This window comes from Bubalus kerabau, chromosome 5 (assembly GCF_029407905.1).
Source record: "Bubalus kerabau isolate K-KA32 ecotype Philippines breed swamp buffalo chromosome 5, PCC_UOA_SB_1v2, whole genome shotgun sequence".
Classification (NCBI taxonomy): Eukaryota; Metazoa; Chordata; class Mammalia; order Artiodactyla; family Bovidae; genus Bubalus; species Bubalus kerabau.
Window position 1 is genome coordinate 120,684,158 of NC_073628.1, and position 27,677 is coordinate 120,711,834.

The window sequence follows — 27,677 nt, forward strand, 5'->3', positions numbered from 1 at the left end:
AAAGGATTTTTTACCCTTACCTCGATCTTTTGCTTTGTCAGAAAGGAGCACTTCTACCTCCTCATACTCCCGGATGGCATCCAGTATGATACTTCCTTCTTTGCTGAATAAAAACAGCATGGGGATCTTAATGTCATCTGTGTCCTTCCCGTCCCCCGCCATCTGGAACAGAGGGGCAGTATCACTGCTGCTCCCCTCATTGTCATCTAGCCAGAGAATGAATAAAAGCAAACATCAAAACGTTCATCTATTAGAAAGGTCCAGCTGCCAATCTTTACTATTTTCCACCTGTCGACATTAATTTCCTGCATTAAGAACCACAAAAACATTCACACTTGTGGGGTCCACTAATTCTACTCCTAGAAATTTACACTGAGGAAATAATTCAAAAGAAGCAAAATGATCTATGCCTGAAAACGTTTACTGGAGTGCTTTATACTTGTCAACAACTGTAAACTGTAAGTAAATTATAATGAACTACCTGAGGGAACACACAGAAAAACTAAATGTTATTATTACATAAAAAAGGTAAAGTACAAAGTTCTATGATTGTGACTATAAAAATTTCAGATGCTTATGAAAAAGCCTAAAAAGGGAAAAATTCAGAGACTTGAATTACAATGATAGAATAATGAAAATTTTATTGTTATTTACGATTTCCTCTAATGGCATTATATTATGTATTTTTAAAACACTCTTCACAAAGAATAATTACGACTAGACTGAAACACTATTCTGACTTTACACTGGTTAAAAAATAACAGTATGGCTGCTAATTACTACTCTACTGGAGATGTCAGTTATGTCCAGTCCTAATCTCACATGCCAGTCTCCCTGGAGAACCTGTCTGTCACCTCTCAGAGAGCTTGCATGGACAAGCCCTGCTAAGTGGAGAATACCATGCAGAATCACACCCTTCAATAGTAACTGACCAGACAAAGGATGGCTACCTGACCCCCAGTGTCTCCAGGAGATTTGGAAGTGGCACATTTTCAAAAATAGAAAGACTTTCGGTTAGCAGTGCGTAGAAGTCCAGTTAAGTGACACAGACTGATGGCTTAGGTTGCAATTTTGGAAAAGACCATTTTGGAACTGCTAGGTAAAAAGAGAGCAGGCTGGTGAGAAACTGCAGAATGAAGCAGAATACCAAAGAGCTGCAGAGAAGAGTCCAGGAGGACCCATAGATAGAGACCAGAAAAATGCTAGCCATCATGGTTCCTGATGATTTTTGGTTTCCACTTCTAATTCCTTAGAGCACTCAGTTGTATTTCTTACTCTTGGGTTCAATGAAAATAATCCATTTCCATATAGTAAACAAACCTCCTTTACACTAAATAAACTGTCTCTTGTAGGCAGCTGATTTTAATCTATACTTCTGGTATTTGGGATAAAAAACAACCAAGTCCTAATTTGCTCATTTATATACAATTAAAACCACTCAAGACCCAGATAATCATGATGGTGTGATCACTCACCTAGAGCCAGACATCCTGGAATGTGAAGTCAAGTGGGCCTTAGAAACTATCACTATGAACAAAGCTAGTGGAGGTGATGGAATTCCAGTGGAGCTATTTCAAATCCTAAAAGATGATGCTGTGAAAGTGCTGCACTCAATATGTCAGCAAATTTGGAAAACTCAGCAGTGGCCACAGGACTGGAAAAGGTCAGTTTTCATCCCAATACCAAAGAAAGGCAATGCCAAAGAATGCTCAAACTACCGCACAATTGCACTCATCTCACACGCTAGTAAAGTAATGCTCAAAATTCTCCAAGCCAGGCTTCAGCAATATGGGAACGGTGAACGTTCAGAAGTTCAAGCTGGTTTTAGAAAAGGCAGAGGAACCAGACGTCAAATTGCCAACATCCGCTGGGTCATCGAAAAAGCAAGAGAGTTCCAGAAAAACATCTATTTCTGCTTTATTGACTATGCCAAAGCCTTTGACTGTGTGGATCACAATAAACTGTGGAAAATTCTGAAAGAGATGGGAATACCAGACCACCTGACCTGCCTCTTGAGAAACCTGTATGCAGGTCAGGAAGCAACAGTTAGAACTGGACATGGAACAACAGACTGGTTCCAAATAGGAAAGGGAGTACGTCAAGGCTGTATATTGTCACCCTTTATCCAATAAATTTAATTTATATGCAGAGTACATCATGAGAAACGCTGGGCTGGAGGAAGCACAAGCTGGAATCAAGATTGCCGGGAGAAATATCAATAACCTCAGATATGCAGATGACACCACCCTTATGGCAGAAAGTGAAGAGGAACTCAAAAGCCTCTTGATGAAAGTGAAAGAGGAGAGTGAAAAAGTTGGCTTAAAGCTCAACATTCAGAAAACGAAGATCATGGCATCTGGTCCCATCACTTCACGACAAATAGATGGGGAAAGAGTGGAAACAGTGTCAGACTTTATTTTTGGGGGCTCCAAAATCACTGCAGATGGTGACTGCAGCCATGAAATTAAAAGATGCTTACTCCTTGGAAGGAAAGTTATGACCAACCTAGACAGCATATTGAAAAGCAGAGACATTATTTTGCCAACAAAGGTCCTTCTAGTCAAGGCTATGGTTCTTCCAGTGGTCATGTATGGATGTGAGAGTTGGACTGTGAAGAAAGCTGAGTGCAGAAGAATTGATGCTTTTGAACTGTGGTGTTGGAGAAGACTCTTGAGAGTCCCTTGGACTGCAAGGAGATCCAACCAGTCCATCCTATAGGAAATCAGTCCTGGGTGTTCATTGGAATGACTGATGTTGAAGCTGAAACTCCAATATTTTGGCCACCTGATGGGAAGAGCTGACTCATTTGAAAAGACCCTGATGCTGGGAAAGATTGAAGGCAGGAGGAGAAGGGGATGAAAAGGATGAGACGGTTGGATGGCATCACCAACTCTATGGACATGAGTTTGGGTAAACTCTGGGAGTTGGTGATGGACAGGGAGGCCTGGCATGCTGCAGTCCATGGGGTTGCAAAGAGTCAGACATAATTGAGCGACTGAACTGAACTGAAAACCATTAGAAACTAAACAAAATGCTTCACCAGAAACAAAAAAAAACTTCAGGGAAAGGAGTTACAACATAAGAAAGTTTCCACTTAGACGTTAATTTTTTAAAAATTAAGGACCACTTCTTTTAATTATTTACTTACAGATCTCAAGATAGCATTCTATAACTAATAGCTACTAATGAAAGCATTTGATTTGACAAACCTTGCAGGGTACAGAATACCATGAAAATTAGACTTTACCAAACAATGGGGAAAATCTAAAATACTCCACATATGTTCCCAACTTTATTTTTTCATAGTTTTTAAAACTCAGTAAGATGTCTAAAATATTAGTAGTGGCAAGCTATTAAATTCTTTAATAAAAGTAATCTCAGAGTGGAAAATAACCAAGGATTAAGAGGTGATTTAAGTCAGCCATCAGCAAACTCTGTAACTGCTCACATAGAGAATATTTTAGGCTTTGTTACTGTTACCACCAGTCAACTCCAGCACTGTTCTTGAAAGCAGTTACAGAAGATAGGTAAACAAACTGATGAGCTGTGTTCTAATAAAACTTTAAAAAAAGCAGTAAGCCAAACTTGGCTTGCAGGCTATAGTTTGCTGCTGCTGCTGTTGCTAAGTTGCTTCAGTCGTGTCCGACTCTGTGCGACCCCATAGACGGCAGCCCACCAGGCTCCCCCGTCCCTGGGATTCTCCAGGCAAGAACACTGGAGTGGGTTGCCATTTCCTTCTCCAATGCATGAAAGTGAAAAGTGAAAGTGAAGTCGCTCAGTCGTGTCTGACTCTTAGCGACCCCATGGACTGCAGCCCACCAGGCTCCTCCGTCCATGGGATTTTCCAGGCAAGAGTGCTGGAGTGGGGTGCCATTGCCTTCTCCGCTAACCACTAATTTAAGTTATTAAGCAGAACTTTTCCTAACGTTAATATTTAATTATGAAATTCATGCATTCATTAAATCAACACTGTAGTGCCCATATAGGATAAGCAAAAAGAATAATAAATATTTTTTCAATGAAATAAATCCTACTATTTTATTTTTACCCATATCAGTAATTTTAGGAAATTTTATTTCCATTATCTTCAAACCTCACAACCACCTAAAATATGTTTATTACCATTTGCACTGGAGCTAAAAAAAATTCTACTGAATAAACAGGTAAACAATCTAAAGGTTACAGCATGATTTTGTGGAAGAGCCAGGAACTGAACCCCCATGTATCTGACTCCAAAGCTTGCATCTGTGTGGAGGAATGGATATTTTCAGTGACTTATTTTAAGTGACTTAATGTGGCAGGTGTAATTCTTGCCCCTAGGGGTTTTGGATCTCATGGGCACCATTTCTGATCCATGGTATCAGGTGTTTTTACCATGACTCCTGCTGCACCTTCACATCTGACTCAAGTACATTTATTGGCATTAATATATAGAAACTCAGATTTAGGTGTTCAAACAAGGTATGAGACATATACAAATTATTAAGAGAGTCATTGGATTACCTATCCAATATGCTGGCTAGTGAAGTAAAAACAATATGACAAACTCTGATAAAATTTTGGAAAATGAAAGAAAAACCCTAAAGATGATGTTTTAGTTATTAATACAATGACATGGAGGATTACTTACCAATAACAATGCCACCAATGGCTCCAGCATTCTGTATGTTGCGTGCCTTTTCTGCAAACATGCACTGCCCTCTTTGTATCAAAGCAATTTTTCCCATCACTGCTTCAGGGTTAGTAAGTTCTGAACAACCATTGTATGGTTTACTGCTTGCAACAAATCCTCTTGTCTGTCAGAAATAAAAAGTGACTTGAATAACTTTTATCTTCTCAAATCACTACCATGTCATTAAAATTCAAAATCTAGAGCTTTAAGAAGATCTCATTTCTTTTCTAACAATAACACATCTAATACACATTTCGCATAAATTTTTGCTTTCAACATTTTGCATATCCTAGTCCCCAGCCAATATTTCTACTGTACTTTGCAGTTTATAAAAGCATTTTTACATAAATCACTAAACCTGATCTTTATAATGACTCTGAGTTAAATACAGATAACATATACATTTTACATATGGGGAACTGAGATTCAGCTTTCATAATTTGCTCAAGGTCACGATGTTAAAAAGTGGTAAAGTTGGAGCCTGCTGGCAGACTCACTACATATCCAAACCCATACTTCAACAGCTGGGAACCATTTTTAAACCATCACTGGTAACCAGAAAAATTTTTGAAAGGGGAAAAAAAATGGATTTAGTGTACATAAATCTGCAAGCAATTCTTCTTCCTAGAAAATTTAAATCCACCAGAGAACTGATTTTAAAGATGTGAGTGTAAACATGTTTTAAGACCCTTCTTGCTCTTAGAATGTAAACTTCATGAGGGCATAAACCTTCACTGGTTTTTATAAACATGACATACAGCAAAAATCTAAAATAGTGCCTAGAATAAGAGTTGTTGAACAAGTCACTCTACTATAAACCTACATAGCTTTAAAGTATATACTAGAAAAAGTTTAAATTAGCGGTAATAGAGTTCAAAGACCATTGGTTTTAGATGATCAGGATATCTAAGTTCTGGTCTAGTAGCTAGCTAGCTTTGCTACCAGTCAGTCAGATAGTTGAACTGTGAGCTTTGTTTCCTATATTAAACTAAACCTATAGGATAAACTAGCTTAGCAGTCTTCCAAGTTTGCTTAGTGGAACCTCAGCATCTGATGCTCCTCACAGCCACTTGTCCAGAGCACTTTCGCTTTAGCTGTTCTTTACATTAAGCCTCTGAGTTAGATTTTTGTTCAAAGAAAGGTTCCAGTAGTTTAAAAGCTTGAAAACCATTTTTAGATAAGCTAAAGGCTTTGAATTAAGAGAAGAGTATGTGAACAACATTTTAAGTAAAATACTATAACCATATTGCAAACATAAATTATGACTCAATATTTTTAAGATATGCTTTAATCTCCTTTAATCTAGAAGATTAAATATTTAGGTGTTTTAAGTAAATTAAAAATACTGAATTAGAAAAGAGATTAAGAAATTAACAACACTTAGGTACTATCCAAGTTCAACCTCAACAATATTGTAAGTGCACACACCTCTTTATGTTTAGACAGGTCTGGCCCAAACTGTGCTGGACCAGCAGTTAATACTACCCGGCCAAAAAATGGGTGGGAAACAATTTGTACAGCTCGTGGAGGGAGCTGCTGTTCTTTTTGTTGCTGACTTGACAATTCAATCATCTCCTGCATAAACCTCAACCCATCTTCTGCGTCAATCGAACTAGCAGCCTAGGAAAGAAACAAGATTAATTTTATCCTTTCTAGAAACTTTCAACTTTTTTATTTCTTAAATACTTCTGCAAATTTACTCCTTTCAGTTTTGGTCTCTACCAAATATTTACGGCCTTATTTCTTCTAAAAAATATTGCTTCTGGAAATATTTTCTGAATGTAACATCTGAAATTTTTATTAATGTCTCTTTCACTGTTTTATAAACACTTTTGATACAAATTGAGAACTGGACTTCCAACCAAAGGCTCAAATGCTCACTTTGCTTGTTTTCTCCCCTGGTTATCCTTTTAAGAAATAAACCTCATACCTGACCTATACTCCCCTTCTTTGAAATTATGAACCAACAACCAGATTATATTCAAGGAATAAGTATCAGTCACCTATTATATCCTAGAACTTGACTAGGCACTGGGGACATAGTCTTTTACTTTAAGAAGTTTGTATCTAGAGAAGAGATGTAAAAATAGCTACAATAAAATTTCTCAAGAGGGAAAGTAGACTAGGAACATAGAGAAGGGAATGAATGACTGAGTTTGCCTGTGTGTATCTGGAAAATGTTTGGAATGACTCAAATTGCATCTTAATAGAGGAAAAGTTGAAGAGTGCCTGACTATAGTAGGAAAAAGATGAACTCCTAACACTTTACAGAAAAAGTCAATGGAACTTGATAGGAGATAGAAGATAGAGGAGAACAGAGAAGAGCTGGCAGACAGAAATTCAAGCCTATCCTGAGATTTCTAGTTTTGGTGACTTAGAGAATAATGGCAGGGCTGTCTAAGATGGAGAACAAAAAGGGAGAGAGAGATAGACTGTGGTGGAAGCAGGGAGAGAGAATTAATTCAGGTTTGGACAGACTGAGATCTGAGATGCAAAAATGTATGACAGGTAGATTAAAGCTGGGTTTAAGAAGTAAAGTTCACAATCAGGATTACATACAGATGATCCACTGGAGAAAGAAGTAGCAACCCACTCCAGTATTCTTGCCTGAGAAATTCCATGGACAGAGGAGCCTGACGGGCTATAGTTCATGGGGTGGCAAAGAGTTGAACATGACTGAGCATGCATGCATACACATATATCTAAGAAATCACATGTACAAAGATGATGGTGGAGCTTGTAGAAATAGATGATACTATTGAAGAAGAGTACAGAAAGAAAAATATATGGTCCAGATTCTTTGACAGTGCCTATACTGAGTGGCTGTGCCAAGAAAGAAGAGTTGCAAAGGAATCTACAAAATACTGAACAGAGTATTTGGAAAGATGTTGGGATGCCCTGGAAGACAAGAAAGGGGTATGTTCTAAAAAGAGAACAGTCAATAGTTAAATGAAAGGTCAACCATATGAGGATGACGGGGCCACTAGCTGGCAACTATGTCACTGGTGACCCAAGTGAAAGCAGGGTCATTAGAGATGTCATTCCCTCAGCTGGGACGAGTGAAACATAAGGAAGCAGACAGAAGGTTCTTTAGGGAAGTATGGGTGTGGCAAAAATAGAGATGAGACAGAAACCCGAGGGGAAGATGAGGTGGTGAGAAGGTTGAATTAGAGATTAAGGGATATCTGAATATGATTCTACTTCATTGAAATTATTTCTCAAATTGTACTTTTCTCAGAATTAAGGTAGGAATAAGGTAGATAATTGAAAGATCTCAGGTTATGAAATCTTTTAAACCAAAAATCAATAAAATTTTCCCAAAGACACGTGTTATGTTGCCTAGGCATAGATAAATAAATGCATATTTTGATTAATGAATGAAATATTTAATACTTCTTGGAAACTAAAAGTGTAAAACAGAGACATAAATATTAAAACTAATTATTAGCTTTTAAGACTATGTCCTAAATAGTGGAAAGACAAGAGACTGAGAAACAGAAAACTTAGATTTGAGTCGGTATTTGACCTCATCAACACAGGCAAACCAGCAACCTATCTGTGATTTAACTGATTTATACTATAAATCAGGTTGAATTAGATGGCTTTCCAAGATACTTCCAAGCACTAAAATTCTGATCCTCTTACTTTAAACCGTACATTTACGGTTTTTAAAAAGTCAAATGTCATTATGTTATTAAAGCTAATGAGACCAAACAGGACAGAGACCATAGCTAATTAGTACAGCAATGTCTTACTTGGATTGCATGTTGAACCAACTGGACTCTCCCATCTTTGAGGTGAATCAAACTCACCCCCATCTTCTTCAAGATTTCTAAATGCTCAGGGTTAGTGGCCATGAAATCTCTGGCTCTCAGTGGGGGTTTAGCTCCACTCCTCAAACTCTCCTCTCTGCTAAAAGTAATTATAGACAAGGCTTAAAAAACTACAAATCGGAATTTGGAAAAAACATAAGACAAAATAAAAATAATGTTAGATATTTGCAGAATTGCTAGTTTTAAACTAGTGAAAAATGGAATAAATAGAAACAGTATACAACTTAGGTTTTTAATAAGTGTTATAGCTTTCAAATATATTTTACAGTTATCAAAAGCTTGTATATTATCTGTAAGGCAGTATTAACAGCATTCTAACCATCTGAAGGTACAGAACAGCTTGGCTTGGGGATTTATTACTATTTATTTCTCCCTCAAAAAAAACCCAGACATTTCTCTCAATATTTGAAAAGCAAAACAACGCTTATATCACTGAATAACATTCACTTAAATTTTCTTTTAATTTTCTAGTAATAGCTTTTCTAGTTAACTATTTTGAAGAAAATGAAGTTAAGGTAAAAATTTTTATTCAGCAACGAAGAATAAGTATCTCATCAAAAAATCAAATCAAAACACTATTTTTCTTACACAGAAACTACAGATAAAAGGAAAATATTTTCTACATAAACAAGATGTGGAAATATTTGATGAAACTATCCTATGTAAAAATGTGCTATGGAAGTTACAAACTATTATATGCTGCCAAAATTACTTGGTTCATTAATCAAAAGATATAAAGTAATTTCTGTAATAATAAAGACATTACTGCTGAATAAACTTTGCTATCTATTCACCAATAATTTTAATTTTAATCCATTAACATACATACTTCCTCAATATTTTGGTTCTAAATGAATGTATTCCTGGCTACTCCTCACATTCTCTGTCATTTACTCAGAATTAATTTTGGTACTAACAAATATAAAAGAAGACATCTTACACTCTGATGATGCCTCTAGGACAGCTCTTGTCCACCACATTTTTCAAGGGTTCACGGATGCTCTGAGCATATAGTGGATCATTAGGGAAGAGGATCTGAGTGTTTGGACAAGTCCAGTCAAAATTACTGTCATCCAGTTCTGTATATTCTGAAGTCTAAAAAGAGAAAAGAATGTTATGCAAGTACAAATAATTATTTTACTGAATATTATAGTTTGTGCAAAGGAAACATTAAGTGGAATGTAAGTATACATAGGACGCAATGCAAGAAAACATCAAAGGTACTTCTTCAACCACCACTATATTTACTGAATGGTAGTCATGGATTAGTTTTCACTTAGAAAAACAAAACAAACAGATAGGAGTAAAAAAGAGAATGAGATATTTAATTCAAAAACATAACCTACTGTGTTCTTCTTAGAGACTCTTTGATTTGTAGTAGAGAGCCAAAGAGGTAACAGATGAGCTTCTGTTGTAAAAATGTAATCTTCTATGTCAAAAATAATGTCTTCTTTATCCGCAAATAACAGGTAAAGATATTTAAACATTTCCGCCAAGAAGAAGGAATCCATTCTAAAATAAAAGATTATAGACAAATCTAAGTATGTAAAAATATCCAAATGTCAGCTATCTGAAAGCCACAGAATCAAGGTCAATAAGCCTGTCTACACCAGTATAGACATCCAAAGAACTACAGAATGTATCTGTTTCCCAGTGGTAACGGCCTTGACTCCAAGCATATTCCAAGGAAGTAAAAAAGACCAGAGGGGCTGCCTACCACACAAGTACACTAAATCTTGTCAATAATATAGACAAGACTTTCCTATGGGCCTTCTGAGAAAAGAGTTTGGCATTTCTTTGGCATTTCTTCTACAGAGAATCAACATCAGGGAGGTAATGCTGATGAACTTTACTACTGAGAACCTTATATGAATCTTCAATTAATATTAATTGAACTGGATAAAGTAATACAATTTTGATGTAGCTCATTACACAGCCATTTAAGTGATAAACAAGAAGGCTTTAAAAGTAATCATTTATGAAAAGTTACATGAAAAAAGTACAACACAAAACCATATGGACTATGATCATAACTGTAAATACTGAAATACTTCTCAAGAAGGGAATATGAAGAAATAAAGGAAATTAAAAACATATGTGACTTTACAAATGATTAATGTTATAATGTTTTAATAAACATTTTAAAGAAAAGCTTTAATAAAAAGTGGTAGAAAAAGAGCATAGTTAGATGGAGTTACAGTAACAAGGAATTTAAGTAAACGTGCTACATTCCAAAGCATCTGAGCTTTTAGCAGTATGGCAACCCACTCCAGTGTTCTTGCTTGGAGAATCCCAGGGACAGGGAAGCCTGGTAGGCTGCCGTCTCTGGGGTCGCACAGAGTCGGACACGACTGAAGTGACTTAGCAGCAGCAGCAGCAGCAGCAGACAGGCTGCACAGTTTCATAAATCTGGGCAAGCACAATTCCTGGCATACGGTAGGCACTCAATAAATGTTTTCAAATGCAAGTTTAAACAGCATTACTAAAGAATGAAATGGAGAGGAAGCTGGACATAGTGGTAAGGATCTGGGGATTTTGGAATAGAAAAGACCTTCCAATGGCCAGCTATGACACCAAGGGGATACTACATAAGGACCATGAGCTCCAGTTATTCTGAAAGGACATAATACATGCTTAATAGTGGTGTAAAGACTAAATGAGATTCTATAATGTCAAATATCTGGCACAGCACTTGGCCTGCATATGAGCTCAAAAATAGAACTATCATAATTTTTCCCATATATAAATGATGTTTTATTTTAGAACAACTCACCTATTATGTTTCAGAACTTTTCTGAACATTTTGGATGTTAATCATTATAGAATAGATAAAATATTTCCCTGTCAACCTGCAATACACTTATGGTAATTTAACTTTATCTGGAGGGCTGATAGTTACTATCATGAGCAAATGCTAGTTTGAGAACTATAAACTAATGTGCAAGATGTTGATTTAAAAAAAATTTTTTTAATTGGTGGGAAATTACAATTTTGTGTTGGTTTCTGCCATAAAACAATGTGAATCAGTCATAATTATATATATATAATGTATACTTAATCTATAATTATATAATTATAATTAATATATATAATTATATATATCTCCCTCCTCTCCCTCCCACCCCCCCATCTCATCCCTCTAGGTCATCACAGAGCACAGAGCTAGGCTCCCTGTGTTATTTAGCAACTTCCCACTATCTATTTTACCCATGATAGTGTATATATAGCAAGATATTGATTTTTGGCAAATTCCACAGATGATTGTGAAACATGATTTGTAAACGCTCAGAAAAGAATAGACATGGTAAGATCACTGCAGTATAAGTAGGGTAAAGGTACTGAGTTTGAGTATTGTATCACAATATCTATTTTGTACTTAAAAACCATAACTATAACTATATACATAAATGCAAACACACAGCCATTAAAATTGTCTGGAAGACTGTTTATAAAACTGCCAACAGTGATAATCTTAGGGTGGCAAGTAGGAAAGTATTGCAGGAAAATTTTCATATTCTTTTTTGCCATTTAAATGCTTTAAGTGATCATTATTAGAAAGATACAGATATTTCTATTTTGAAAACTGGGAGGGAGGGCAGGGAGGGGAGGCATAGGTGAGCCAGACAATAAGGTAGATTTGCAGGGGAATAAGCAACCAAATGCAGAGTATTAGATGGAAATTTTTACAGCATATTTATCTAAACCCCAAATCAGTGAAAACAGTTGTTTGGCTAATACATTTTAGATGACTGAGATGATATTTAAGCCTTCCTTTTGGTCTAGATACACACAAAAAAACCCCAACAAAATGAAATTTTGCTGGGATAAGTATTAAGTCCCAAGTTTACAATTAAAAAAAAAAAAATCAGCTTCTTAAGCACAGAATAGAGAACACCCATTTGTCAGCAAGTCACTGTTAAATATCTGAGGTCAACTGGCCACAAGTTCACTGTGTGTTGAACATAATAAACCTGCTGAAAAAATCTAAAGCACATCTAATAACATGGTATGATGAAGATTAGTAGTTCTCAACCTTTTGTTGGACCAAATGCATCCAAGAGATACAATGCTACAGTGCAGAACAGTGGACAGAGGGAGGAAGCCCATCAGCCCCTCAGAAAATGACCCATCTTGTGGCTGAACCCAGATGGTAACAGTGCTGGGGGGCCAAGCACATCTCGAGTACCGTTAATTCTGGACGGAACGTTTTAAGAGACACTCTATAATACAATCAGAATGGGACAAAGGCAACAATAAGAGATCCAGAAATGTCATATAAGGAATATTCAGCAGGAGAAAAAAAAAGGATGCTAAATTTAGGAAAAATGGAACTCTCCAGACATAGTAAATCATGTCTTCCTCTGTAATCCCTCCACCTGCTACTTTTCTTTCTACTTCAGGACACATCGGGCTTCCTGGGGCTCCACAGTAAAGAATCTGCCTGCAACACAGGAGATTTGCAGGAGATGTGGGTTCGATCCCTGGGCCAGGAAGATCCCCTGGAGGAGGAAATGGCAACCCACTTCAGTTGTTGCCTACAAAACCCCATGGAGAGGAGCCTGGTAGGCTACACAGGTTCACACAGAGTTGAACACAACTAAGACTTGTGATTCTTTTGTACCCACCTTCCTCACTTACTGCAAGTCACAGGATGGCAGGGACTAATTCTAATTGGTCTTTTCATCCTCTTACCTAAGAGCAGCATCCAGTATACAGTAGACAGTTAATTACTGTTCCTTCAATGAGTTGCCAGCAGAGCATATAGTCAAAAGCCTATCTGCCTTGATTAGAATTAATCTAACTAATTCCGAGACCTCAGACAAGTTCCCTAACCTCTCTGTGCCTTGGTTTCTTCATCTATAAAATGAAGATCATAACAGAAATTATACTTCAGAGGGCTGTTGTAAGGATCAAAGGAATTAAACATAGAAAGTGTTTAATTAGAAGAGTTCTCAGAATGTAGGAAGCAGCCAATAAATGTTACAGATAAATACACAAGCCATCTGCTTTCATTTCTTGCTGTTTTCTGGATGCCTGCTTCCAGAAACCTATCCATTTCTTATCAGCTGTGGTCAAGGAAGGAGATCTCAAGTCTCATCAACTATTACCTGAATACTCTGAGAGAAGGACTGAGGGACAACTCTGTGATTAGACAATGAGTGTTGTGTTTCCCCTGTTCCTAGTTCCTCCACTGAGAACTCCTTTTACCACTTTCCTTTTTCCAGTCCTGATCCTTCAGGACATGAGATGCTCTAGAAACCTTTAAGTAACTATCACATTCCACTCTGCATTTCACATCCCTTTAATATGCTCCATAGCACGAACACAATACTTTAAAGCCTGTTTATCTGCCTACCCCAGTGATTCAAAGATAGAAAGGATAAGTTTGTTTATCTGTAATCTTCAAAAACTAGTATAACTCTGGCACATAAGACATTTTAGTAAATATTTGTGGAATGAACATTTGCTAACCAAATGAACAAATTTTAATGTTCATTTAGACGTGTTGCTATGTTCTGAGCAGTTAAAACAACCAAATCGAATGATCCTGGAGTAACTGGAATTTTAGTGACTTTCACATTAACCAAAGCATGCTTTTTGTATTTTGAATGCTCCATGTCATCTACATCTATCCAGCATCCAATAAAATATAAGCTGCCAACAATCCTCCACAGCCCTCCAAATCAACAACAGAATAACCCCATGGAGAGGAGCCTGGTAGGCTACACAGGTTCACACAGAGTTGAACACAACTAAGACTTGTGATTCTTTTGTACCCACCTTCCTCACTTACTGCAAGTCACAGGATGGCAGGGACTAATTCTAATTGGTCTTTTCATCCTCTTACCTAAGAGCAGCATCCAGTATACAGTAGACAGTTAATTACTGTTCCTTCAATGAGTTGCCAGCAGAGCATATAGTCAAAAGCCTATCTGCCTTGATTAGAATTAATCTAACTAATTCCGAGACCTCAGACAAGTTCCCTAACCTCTCTGTGCCTTGGTTTCTTCATCTATAAAAGTAACCACACTGCTTTTGACTGAACAGGAATCATCATTCAGATCATTCACCATCACCTTGATGATTTCTAACATTTTACATAATAGAAAAAACTATTAACAAAGAAGAAAACTCCAACTTTCCTAATACTCCAAAGACCAAGGTTCTGATGTTTAACAATCATTTATTCATATATTTAAAAATCATTTGAGCACTTTCTATATGCCAGTCAATATGGCAAAAATACAAACTTTCAATTTAAAATAAGCCTATTTAAGAGAGTTAAAAAAAAAAAGTAAGCACAATGAACTAAGATTTACATCTTCAAATACCCTTGTAAAAGCATTAAGCTTATCTGAAGGCTAACTAAGAATCATATTTTGTGTTGTTTCAGAGTTACCCTGAGGAAAGGGGAGGTTAGGAATTGTTTTACCTGTCTTCATGACTTCCAGTACGAACATCCTTCATGGCAGCAAATCCGCAAGGCACTCTAGCATATTTATTTAAATTTTCAATAAGTGTTTTCCCTACTTCAAGGTAGTAAGGATCGCCTGTAGCCTATTAAAAAGGAGAATATACGTATACATATACACAGCTTATATGCACCATATAACCATTCATTTATCAAACATTTATCGAGCACCTACAGGGCGCCAGGCACTGTATCAGGCACTGAACACATGTTACATGGAACCTGGTTCTGAAAATAAGCCACGCATCTGCTTTATGAGTTTCTTAAACACACAACTGGAAGGCAGCACAACTGTCCATCTTAGGCTTTAAATGGAATTCCTAATGCCCAGAAGGGCTGCCTGATGAAAAAAGGCAAGAGACACGCTTTAAAAAGCAGCTCTAGAGTATAAAATTTCTCTTTAATGCAATGTTTAACAAATGTTTTGAAAAGGCATAAAGCTTAGAAGTCAATTCTTGCGTCTTTCAATACTCTATGAACTAGATGAATAAGAACCATGATCTATCCAACCATTATAACATTAAATAAGAACTTTGAAAACCCAATACTATTATTATAAGATAGCGAGTTATCCAATAGAGAATGAGGGTTAACTAGCAAAAAGAGAGTTAAATTAGCTTACTTTATACAAGAAGTAGGTACTTTCTGCAAATTCTGGCCTTAACGGATGTTGAGCCCAATGTACCCTGAAATCTGTGGTAAATGCCTAGACAAAAAAACATACAAATATTCATAAAAGTATGATTTAAAAAAATAGTTCTAGAATATATTGCAGTATGTAAATTAGATCACAGACAAGTAAAAATAGTTAAAATATTGATAACAATCTATGAAATGAAAATTTTCATTGCTTAAAATCACAATTCATTTTTGTGAGGCTGTTATTTTTACAAATTAAATGGGATTGCTTTTTTAAATGATCACTTTGGCTATTAGGAAGCTTAGGAAAAACTATGACTTCAGTAATGCTACTACACAGGCCCTGATGGCCCACATAATTGTGTTTTCTTTTTTCCTTATCACCACTTTTTCCTCTTAATTATTAAGTCCCTCACCCTATTTCTATTTTAGCATATGCACTCTTCTTTTTTTTTTTTTAAATAAGAACCTCAAATCCTCCGTGGCTTGAAACAAACACTTCAGGAAGTCTTCTGTATTGGTGAGATGCTTAGATATTTCAAGGAGGGTATAGTCATATACAAATTTGGAAAATTTTTATGGTACATTTCTGGAAAGCCAAAAGGCATGCTATTAAAATCCTGCAGTATCAAGCTAGCAAGAATATTTATTATTAACATATAAAAACCAGGGAGAACAATTCTTAAACAGCATGAAGAGCTAACATTTCCAAATTTCCAGGGAGCGCATGTGATCAGCAAAGCATATTCAATGTATGTGGTTTTTATAAAATACACTTTAGAAAATGAAAAGTACAAAAGTCTCCCTAGCTGGCAGGTATGTGTCAAAGCCAGAATGAGAAATATGCAATATGAAATATGCAAATATGAAATATGGTATGGATTAGAAAAGGTTGAGAAATACCAATCTGGAATATTTTTTAATATTAAATTAATAAACTGTCAGCATTATCTTAAACTAGACTTCTCTTAATACATAAGGAAAAGGGAAAACATACATTGTGTAAACCCAAAATGTATTAAATAAACTATTTAACCAGGAAAAATAAAAAAGAACCAATCTTAAAAATGACATTTTCTACCTTTAAATTATCAATCTATAGACTGAAGTAGAATTCCAAAGATGATCTACTTACCTCTGGTAGAAAATTGTGTTTTTTAATCACCTGATATAACATTTCATGAGTTTCAATAGCAGGTCTAATATCTCCCTTTAAGACCTAAAAACCAACAATAACAACAAAATAACCTAGTAAAGCATGAGTTGATGTTATTTGCAATCATTATATACACAGAACAATCCAGGTTAACACAAATTTGAGTGTGACTCTGTTTTGATAATTCAGTTTTGGAGATCACAAATACACTTAATTATTCTACTTCAGTATTAAGAGAATTAAGAGTTTGTTTTTTTTTTTACCTGCAAACCTGGAAAAAAGGCAAGCAAAGCATCCATCCAAGTCCGAGCATTCAGCATTGGCTTGTGGATATGCACATCAAGTAGAAGAGGTGGCTGGCTTATATACCTCATGATGGCATCATAGTGCTAAAAAAGGTCACAATATGTGTTCATGAAAGTCGATGAGAAAAGATGTACTGTTTTAAATACAGCATATCATTAAACAGCACTGTGAAGAAATGAAACCTGAATTTACATATGAATAAATTTACTAAGGAATTGTTACCTAAACTAATGCATCTCATCGGTGCTGCCACTCTTATGGTCCACTACCTCTGTCTTTTACGGTCTTAAAAATTCTTCTCCCCTTCTTTCATCTTCTCCTAGAATTTCTCAGCCTTGACAACAACAGGTTGAGCTGTCAGAGTCAATGAATGATAACAAACCAACAAAAAAAATAACATCTGTCCTCATGCAACTCAAGAAAATCTTGTTATAATCTAATAAATGATACATGTAATAGTGTTTCTAAAAGTATTCAACTGATGACTTATCAGGACTTTTACTAGGTTTTCCCCCCAACTCATCTATTATTTGTTAACTATTATTGAGTACCAGCTAGATCTTAAAGTACTGTTCTAATCATTTCATATGTATTAGCTCATTAATCTTCCCAATAAACAGTATTGAGAAAAAAATTAAATAACTAATTCTCACTCTGTGGATAAGGAATAGAGGAAAATATCTAAGTTACTTGCCCCAAATCACAAAACCAATGGTACAACCAGGATTTAAACCCAGATAGGACAGCTCCCATACTTTTAGCCACTATATTGTACTATGCCACAGTAACGTGAGTAAACTCATGAGAGGGAAAGAAATGGTAAATTATTTTGAAAAGAATGTGGTGACACAGTTGATGAGTTTATTCTAATTAATTTGTTTGATTTAATAATAGACAAAGGCAATCCAATTAGGTTCAATAATCTCCTCCTTCACCCCTAAAAATACACCTGTGAGTCTGATCCAGACTTAAAAACTTACAGACCTGCTTTTGAAACAAATACTCACTGGTTTGTTCAAGTCTCCAAAGCCCCGATACTTGGTGTGGTCAAGGACCAAGTCAAACTTCCTAACTATTCCAAAAAGAATTAGAATACAAAGGAGAAAGCTAACTAGTAACTAGCTTCAATAAATTCTCCTCCTTGTATAAAAGATTAGGTAAAAATCATATCTACGTATTTTATTACTTACTGGAAAATCTTGAAAACTTCTGATGATAGATGAAAATAAAAACTACTTTGCAAACTAGTTTTTGAAATGTATGTAGCTTTTTACCCTGTCCCTGTCCAACATCAAGAATACTGACAAAAAAACTACTATATATTTTTAAATAATTTTTCAAAGTATCACTCAAATGACTGAATTTCTATCAAAATCTCGCAAATTATAAATTGGCTCTAAAATTAATACAAAATTGGAACAACTTACTGTATTAAATCTTTCCAGAAAGCTGTCATCTCCAAGCAAGACATAGGCTTTCAATAGGTACTCATAATATGAATCAATCCCTGCTCCAACTCCACTATCTATGGAAAATACATATAAATGTGATTTTTTATTAAACAAGTCTTAAAAATTCTTTACAGAGTATAAGGTACTAACACACTAAGAATGAAATATTAGTCTAAATATGAAACTGTCAAAAGTAAAAATTATACATTTATAGAAACATTAACCCTACTATATGTCTAATAGGTTCCTTTACTGATAATAGTTTATATGTTTAAAAAAAATTCTTGCTTTGTAAAATTGGCCACAGAAGTCTTGTTTAAAAGCCAGAGATACTAGTTTTAAGAATTTTTTTAAAGCTAATTTTCTAATGAGGAACCTCAAAGAGGAAGCACTAGAGGGTATTATTATGCAATTTAACTGGATCCTTTATCAGTTAGCCATCAATCTTTAGTTATAACAGATATGAAAACAACACTGCTGCTGTTTGGAGGTGACAGTTCCATTGCTGAAGCTAGCATAATGGGGGGCTTTTTCCTCCAAGATCATCACAGAAGACCAAAGAAAGAAAATAACAAGAAGAAAACTGTACAAACTTGGTGGGTTATGGGGAAGGGAGGAACTTAGTTCTGGAGCAGAAGGCAGCCAGGCATAACTATAGAAGGATCAAACAGCAGAAAACCTGCTGGAATTTTGCTCTGGTTTCTCTACCACCACTGCCTTAAGATACCACGTCTCCTAACACCCCTGCTACAACTCAGACATACACTCTAGGCAGCCTCAGGAATAAAATCAGGGCAGCACAGAAGTCCTATGTAAGGAACTGAAATAAAAAAGAGATGGGAAGTAATTTTAGATACTCTCTTCCCAACCTTTTCTCCTTCAAACTCTTAAGGCTAGTGAATGACAATCTAAGCTATAATTACAATTATAATCTTAGAAATCCCTATAACCAGGGCATACTCCAGGCTAATCAAATCATTATTGCTAGGAGTCCAGGCACTGGTTATTTTTAAAAACTTCTCAGAATCCATCCCTATGATAACTAGGGCTGATAGGAATTGGAATCTTTCCCACAAAGTAGGTGACAAGTCAACATGAACTTATAGAACAAAAACATTTAAGATGCATGACTTTTTAAAAATAAGAAAGTACTGGAGTTAGAGTTTATCAGAGGTACAAAATATTAAAACAGGCAAACCAAGATTTAAAATTAGTCTAATAAACACATTAAAGAGACAGGAAAAAGATTAGCAATACAAAACAAGAAATTTTTAACTGAGAAGAAATTATAGAATAAAAACATAAGAAAATTCCATAATGGGTAGGATACACAGCATCTAGGATATAGCTGAGGAACAAATCAACAAACCCAGAAGACTACATGTAATAACAGGAATTGCAAAAAGAGATAAAAATGAAAGAGATAAAATATCTTAAAAAAATCAAATTTCAGCAATGAAAAACACAGATTTTAAATCAAAAGAGCCCATAGAATACCAAAAGGAGAAATAAAGAAAATTCTACACCTAAAATTATTGTTACATTTTCAGAAACTTTTCTGCCTTTGATATTCTTAATTTTCTGGAGAAAAAGCAGATCACAAATAAGAACATAAAAATCAGAATAACAGGTTTTAAAAAAAAAATTTAAGAAGACAATGGCTTCCCTTTGACAAGGGTACCCACTTGCCAATGCAGGAGGCACACATTTGATCCCTAAGTTGAGAAAATCCCCTGGAGAAGGAAATGGCAACCCACTCCAGTATTCTTGCCTGGGAAATCCTATGGACAGACAAGCCTGGAAGGCTACAGTCCAGGGGGTTGCAAAAGAATTGGACACGACTTAGCCACTAAACAACAAGAAGATAACAGAGTTGTATTTTCAAAGATTTGAGAAGAATGAACTTGAACAGAAGATTATTTACACCCAAACTTTCGCAAATATGAAAGCATAATAAAATTATTGTTGGGCATCTAAGGCCTCAGAAGCTATTAAAAGCTACTGAAAATCGATTGGGATAAATATTTATACAAGAAGAAAGGCAAAACTAAGAGATACTGCAAGAAATATACAAAGTACAGGTGACAAAATACCTTGTTAGAGTTGAATATTTTTAATGAAAGAGGGAGGAGGAATAGCATTAAGACCAAAAGCAAAAAGAGAAAACATTCATAACCAAAAAGAACTAAATATCTATATAACACTAACAGTGGATGAGGGTTGGAACAGAGGGAGACAAAAGAATGGCAGAGCAGGCTGAAGTTCATGTCTCACTAGGAGGTAAATACAGGTTTCAATTAAAAACAAAAGGATTAAAAGGAAACAGAAAAGGTGAGACACACTGAAATAATAATTAACATAGTATAAATAAATCCAAATATATTAAAAATGCCAATAAACATAAATGAACTAAATTCACCAATTAAAAGACAAAGACTGACAAGAGGATTTTTTTTACATCTATAAATTTTACAGAAGTAACACTTATAGCATGAGCATCTGCAAAGATTGAAAGAGAGCAGAAAAAGACCTATCAAGGAAATATTAAGCAAAATAAAGCTGACATAGCTGTATTACTAACAGACTAAAAAGACTTTAACAGAGTATTATTAGAGATGATCACTACATAATGATGAAAGGTTCAACTATGAAGAGATAGCAATTTTAAATTAATGCAGCCAACAAAATATATAAAGCAAAAAATACAACTACAGGGAGATACTAATAGGTGTACATTGTCAGAAAGTTTATCAACCTTCCTTAATACGTCAAGCAAACAAAATTAGCAAGGAACTGCACATTATTCACTCAGAAAATTGACATATATAGAACTCTATATCAAACAATTAGAAAACACACATTTTTTTCTTAAGCACAAGTGAAAGCTGACCATGTTCTAGGCCAAAAAGAAAATCTTAATAAATTTCAAAGGATAGGTACCACACAGATCATAAGTATCATATAAATATCAATATTAATTTTTTAAAAGAACAAGTAACTGAGTAGAAAATAGACAAAAATGTAAGAATATCCATTTTTTTTAAAAAAGGAAACACATAGCCAATAAATATGAGGACGTGTTCAACATCATCAGTGTTCAAAGAAATACAAATTGCATCACCATGGGAAATCGTCTACACACTCATTTGACTGGCAAATCTTGGAGTGTGACAATACAAAGTGCTGGAGAGGATGCTAATCCACAGGATCTCTTCTATGTTGCTGGTGAAAGTATAAAGTGGTGCAAAGTGGAAACAACTTTAGCAAACAATCTGACATATCTCCCATCATTGAACTTTAACTTAGTCCATGATCTAAAAATTCTACCTAGATATACAGACAAGAGAAACTTTTATACATGTACAACAGAAGAAACACAAAAACACTCACAGCATTAGGGTTCACAAGAGTAAAATCCTAGAAACAACCTAAATGCTTACAAATCCATGGTTTATTCACACAATAAAGTATTATGCAGCAGTCAAAACAGAATGAACTACATCATGCAACAATGTGCAAGAATTTCAGTAATATAATTTTAGGTGAAAAATCTCAAAAGGTCTCATATGACATGATACCCTTTTATAAGTTAAAAATAAAACAAAAATATGTACATTAAGGAATACATGTGGATGCATTAAAATGTATAAAAGGAAAGCAAGGGATTGAGCGATACAAGATGAGAATGATGGGTATTTCAGTTAGAGGCAGACATATGGGATACCAAGGTATGAGATTACAAAGGTATGGAGAGTTAAGGACCATAGTATATTCTCAAGTTAGCTATTTTTATAACGGATGGTCAGTCTATCTGTGAGTACTTAATATATTATTAAAAATGAACTAAATAAAATGAACCATGCATGGACCAATGATGAGAGTGAATTAAGAAAAACTGCACAATTCTGAAGCCAGGATTCAGATCAGTTTCAGGAAAGGACCATTTAGATAACACTATAAAATTTTCAGACAGTATTGAATAGAGGCAATAATTTTAATATGTTCAAATTAATATTTATATTTCATTTATTTAAATATAGGCAATTATTTTTTATTTTATACATAAGCCTTTAGAAACAGAGAAATGTATAAATAAGATAAACAAATCTCATTAGTAATAGTCCAGTGTACTTCCATTTGTTTATGCCTGTTTTATAGGGTTGTCTTATAAAGATCATATTTTTATATGATTCTACATCCTGTTTATTCATAAAACATTGTTATATGTTTTGTCCCCTGATCCAACTCAATTTAATAGCTTACTACTCCAACACTGATGTAAAATACTTCTCAATATTGATGCTACTCTTTACTGATGATCACTTAGCCTGTTTTCAAGTTTTCCACCACTACAAATAATTTTATGTGATAAACATCTTTGGGAACAAATGATTTTCTACCTTTTATACTGTTTCCTCAGGCAGATTCCCAAAAGTGAAATTTTTAATTAAAAGAATTAAAACCACATTAGTGAGCATTTAGCTCATAGTAAGCGTAGCATATGCCAGGCACTGTTCTAAGTGCGTGCTCGTGTGCGTGTGTGTGTGTGTGTATGTGTGTGTCTGCACTCAGTTGTGTCCAACTCTTTGTGACCCTATGGCCTGTAACCCGGCAGGCTCCTCCATCCATGGGATTTCCCAGGCAAGAATACTGAAGTGAAGTAAAGTGAAGTCGCTCAGTCGTGTCCGACTCTTTGCGACTCCGTGGACTGTAGCCTACCAGGCTTCTCCATCCATGGGATTCTCCAGGCAAGAATACTGGAGTGGGAAATACCATTTCCTTCTCCAGGGGATCTTCCTGAACCAGGGATCGAACCCAGGTCTCCCGCATTGGAGGCAGACACTTTAACCTCTGAGCCTATTCCTACTCCAGGGGATCTTCCTGAGATTAACTCATTTAATCGTAATAACTCTGTACTGCAGAAACACAACACTGTAAATCAACTATATAATAAAAATTTTGCTCCAATAAAAATTATTAAAAAAAAACACAAAAAACAGAAGTCAACACAACAAAATCATAATAACTCTATGAAGTAAGTACTATTATTCTCATTCTCACAGATACAGAGGCACACAAAGGTTACATATTTTGCCCAAGATCACATGACTTGAATTCCAAAAATATGGTTCCGGGGTCTATGCTTTTAGTTACCATGCTATACACAATTTCTGGCGGTAAGAAAAAAAAAAGATTGATGATAGTATTATTAAATATAGATTTCCACTTAATTACACTTTGATGTGAGATGGTTAAGGTATTCTGTTCCTCTGGTTCTCAAAGAAATTATTGTATTGTTTCATTTATAATGCTATAAGGTATGAAATAGGATATTAAGCTATCTGGAATAAATGTGCTATTATTTGGCACCAAGGAAGAAAATTTGGCTACATTTGTTAAAATTCCAGCAATCCTGTAAGAAATTATGCTTTATACTGTCATAAAGACTATTTCAACAAATAAAAATCCTTTATTTCCCAACCATTTTTAGAATGTGAAGGTTTAATTTGAAAAGTCCCACTTACATACCTTTTCGTACCCAGTCTCCAGTATGAATATTTATAGTCACACCCACTAAATTACTACTTCTCTGTCTTTTCTCCCAGAGAAAATCAAGAGCTTTTCTTGCATATTCCTATAATAAAAAAAGAAAAGCATACTTGAAGAATTGCATATCTTTGCCAAACAAAAATTTAAAGGCCTATAGTATACTTTTAGGATTAAGTAAAATTCCAAAGATGATCACTTATACATTAAATTTCTTTACAAGTCAAAAATACTGGCTCTTTCAGCTAATTGAGTCTAGTTAGAAAGAATGACTCTAAAAATGCTATTTAGTGCCAATGATCTCACTTTGAGACCATCCTTGTTCATCTACTCTTGTAGTATAGGTCCACATTTACACATAGGAATTATTGAAATAAAAACAGTTGGCATATATTAAAATAATTTCTATCTTTTAATGCAAAGTGAAAACCTACTTAGATACTCTCATTCACAAAACTGAAAAAGAATTTCAAAGTTAGTATGCCATCTCTGAAACAGAATAGGTATTTCAAATCCTACATTTTAAATAGCAGGCAACTTCGCTGGTGAAGAGTAAGTAAAGCAACTAGCATTCATTTAACAGTACCAAAATTATAACCTTATAATAACATTTTTCTCTTTTTTCATTTATTATTATCCCTTGGACACTAAATTATTTCTGATTAAATTCTTGGCTTTGGATGAAAAGATGTTAAAAAAACAAAACCAAAGAACACGTACAAAAGAATTAAGTTAAAATTAATTTCAGAGCATGAATCTACTGAGCACTGCAGAAGTACTTCTATAAAAGAAATCATTAAACCAATTTGTCACTCTGCAGATTTAAGAACAGGGTATACAATAGTTTTCATTCTTGACTCAATCTATTTATGCTGAATTTTTAAAACAAAGCAGATTGCAACTTAACTTAATCATGAAATTTCAGAGCTGAAAAAATTTCATAAAGATTACATTTCCCTATTCCTATCTTATAGCTAAAGAAACAGGACCAGTGAAATCAACAATTTAACCAAAGTTTAAAACTAGACTACAGGACAGCTATTAATGATGTGAGAATTCAGATCTCTTCATATATATCAGACCAAAGGTCAACAAACTTTTTCTGACAGGGGCCAGACAGTATTTTAGGCATTATGGGTTTGACAGTCATTGTCACAATTACTCAGCTCAGTCACTGTAGCACAAATACCGCCATAGACAACAATCAATAAATGAGCTGGCTCTGTTACAATAAAACTTTGTTTAGAAAAACAGGTAGTGGCTTGATTTGGCCTCAGACTGTAGTTTACCAGACGTGTATTAGTTTGAGTCTCTGTCAACTGCATGAGGTTGCTTCTTCCATAATAAATCACATTCAAGAAGTTGAAGAAAAAGCATGGTTTTAAAATATAAAGTAACCCAGTGGACTGGGCTTTGAATTCAGAAAGTCATGGATTCTAATTCTGGTTCCACTCCTTCACCCACTAGTCAAGCATCTTTGAGTCTCACTTTCCTCAAGTGTAAATGCATCTCAGAGTTTATAGGTCAAATTAAATTAGAAAGGATGTAAAGAATGACATATTTTTAATGAAGGAAAAATATTAGCCAGCAGTTAAAGAATAAAAATTAAACAAAATAAGATTAACCTGTTCTTAAGATACTTTGTACAGAAGAACTGTACAAAAAAGATCTTAAGGACCAAGATAATCACGATGGTGTGATCACTCACCTAGAGCCAGACATCCTGGAACGTGAAGTCAAGTGGGCCTTAGAAAACATCACTACGAACAAAGCTAGTGGAGGTGATGGAATTACAGTTGAGCTATTTCAAATCCTGAAAGATGATGCTGTGAAAGTGCTGCAATCAATATGCCAGCAAATTTGGAAAACTCAGCAGTGGCCACAGGACTGGAAAAGGTCAGTTTTCATTCCAATCCCAAAGAAGTGAAGTGAAGTCGCTTAGTCATGTCCGACTCTTTGTGACCCCATGGACTGTAGCCTACCACGTTCCTCTGTCCATAGGATTTTCCGGCCAAGGGTACTGGAGTGGGTTGCCATTTCCTTCTCCAGAGGATCTTCCCAACCCAGGGATTGAACCTGGGTCTCCCACATTGTAGGCAGACACTTTACCATCTGAGCCACCAGGAAAGTCCAAAGAAAGGCAATGCCAAAGAATGCTCAAACTACCGCACAATTGCACTCATCTCACACGCTAGTAAAGTAATGCTCAAAATTCTCCAAGCCAGGCTTCAGCAATACACGAACCGTGAACTTCCAGATGTTCAAGCTGGTTTTAGAAAAGGCAGAGGAACCAGAGATCAAATTGCCAACATCCACTGGACCATGGAAAAAGCAAGAGAGTTCCAGAAAAACATCTATTTCTGCTTTATTGACTATGCCAAAGCCTTTGACTGTGTGGATCACAATAAACTGTGGAAAATTCTGAAAGAGATGGGAATACCAGACCACCTGACCTGCCTCTTGAGAAATTTGTATGCAGGTCAGGAAGCAACAGTTAGAACTGGACATGGAACAGACTGGTTCCAAATAGGAAAAGGAGTACATCAAAGCTGTATATTGTCACCCTGCTTATTTAACTTCTATGCAGAGTACATCATGAGAAATGCTGGGCTGGAAGAAGCACAAGCTGGAATCAAGATTGCCGGGAGAAATATCAATCACCTCAGATATGCAGATGACACCACCCTTATGGCAGAAAGTGAAGAGGAACTCAAAAGCCTCTTGCTGAAAGTGAAAGTGGAGAGGGAAAAAGTTGACTTAAAGCTCAACATTCAGAAAACAAAGATCATGGCATCTGGTCCCATCACTTCATGGCAAGTAGATGGGGAAACAGTGGAAACAGTGTCAGACTTTATTTTTGGGGGCTCCAAAATCGCTGCAGATGGTGACTGCAGCCATGAAATTAAAAGACGCTTACTCCTTGGAAGGAAAGTTATGACCCACCTAGACCGCATATTGAAAGCAGAGACATTACTTTGCCAACAAAGGTCTGTCTAGTCAAGGCTATGGTTTTTCCAGTGGTCATGTGTGGATATGAGAGTTGGATTGTGAAGAAAGCTGAGCGCTGAAGAACTGATGCTTTTGAACTGTGGTGATGGAGAAGACTCTTGAGAGTCCCTTGGATGCAAGGAGATCCAACCAGTCCATTCTGAAGGAGATCAGCCCTGGGATTTCTTTGGAAGGAATGATGCTAAAGCTGAAACTCCAGTACTTTGGCCACCTCATGCAAAGAGTTGAGTCACTGGAAAAGACTCTGATGCTGGGAGGGATTGGGGGCAGGAGGAGAAGAGGGTGACAGAGGATGAGATGGCTGGATGGCATCACTGACTCGATGGACGTGAGTCTGAGTGAGCTCCGGGAGTTGATGATGGAAAGGGAGGCCTGGCGTGCTGCGATTCATGGGGTCACAAAGAGTCGGACACGACTGAGCAACTGAACTGAACTGAAGATACTTTGAACATACATCCACACAAAGACCATTAAACTTGTTTTATGTATGGTGGTTTAGTCGCTAAGTCATGTTCAACTCTTGTGACCCCTTGGACTGTAGCCTGTCAGGCTCCTCTGTCCATTGGATTTTCCAGGCAAGAATACTGGAGTG

At 35.8% G+C, this 27,677-nt stretch overlaps 1 protein-coding gene across 4 annotated transcripts in view; it reads right to left on the bottom strand.

Annotated features, from left to right (window-relative positions):
* Positions 1 to 27,677, bottom strand: part of EDEM3 (ER degradation enhancing alpha-mannosidase like protein 3) — a 73,517-nt gene that overhangs the window by 11,466 nt on the left and 34,374 nt on the right. Inside the window, exons 8-19 of one of the 4 annotated variants that reach the window (XM_055582924.1) lie at positions 24,059 to 24,164; positions 18,506 to 18,603; positions 17,036 to 17,161; positions 16,752 to 16,835; positions 15,600 to 15,683; positions 14,939 to 15,063; positions 9,852 to 10,017; positions 9,446 to 9,600; positions 8,485 to 8,581; positions 6,101 to 6,292; positions 4,631 to 4,796; positions 21 to 206 (exon numbers count right to left, since the gene is read on the bottom strand). In XM_055582924.1, the coding sequence (XP_055438899.1) occupies positions 21 to 206; positions 4,631 to 4,796; positions 6,101 to 6,292; positions 8,485 to 8,581; positions 9,446 to 9,600; positions 9,852 to 10,017; positions 14,939 to 15,063; positions 15,600 to 15,683; positions 16,752 to 16,835; positions 17,036 to 17,161; positions 18,506 to 18,603; positions 24,059 to 24,164 (1,585 nt within the window). Of the gene's footprint in view, positions 1 to 20; positions 207 to 4,630; positions 4,797 to 6,100; positions 6,293 to 8,427; positions 8,585 to 9,445; positions 9,601 to 9,851; positions 10,018 to 14,938; positions 15,064 to 15,599; positions 15,684 to 16,751; positions 16,836 to 17,035; positions 17,162 to 18,505; positions 18,604 to 24,058; positions 24,165 to 27,677 lie in introns of all 4 variants that reach the window. The other 3 variants (XM_055582923.1, XM_055582921.1, XM_055582922.1) reach the window with 3 other exon arrangements.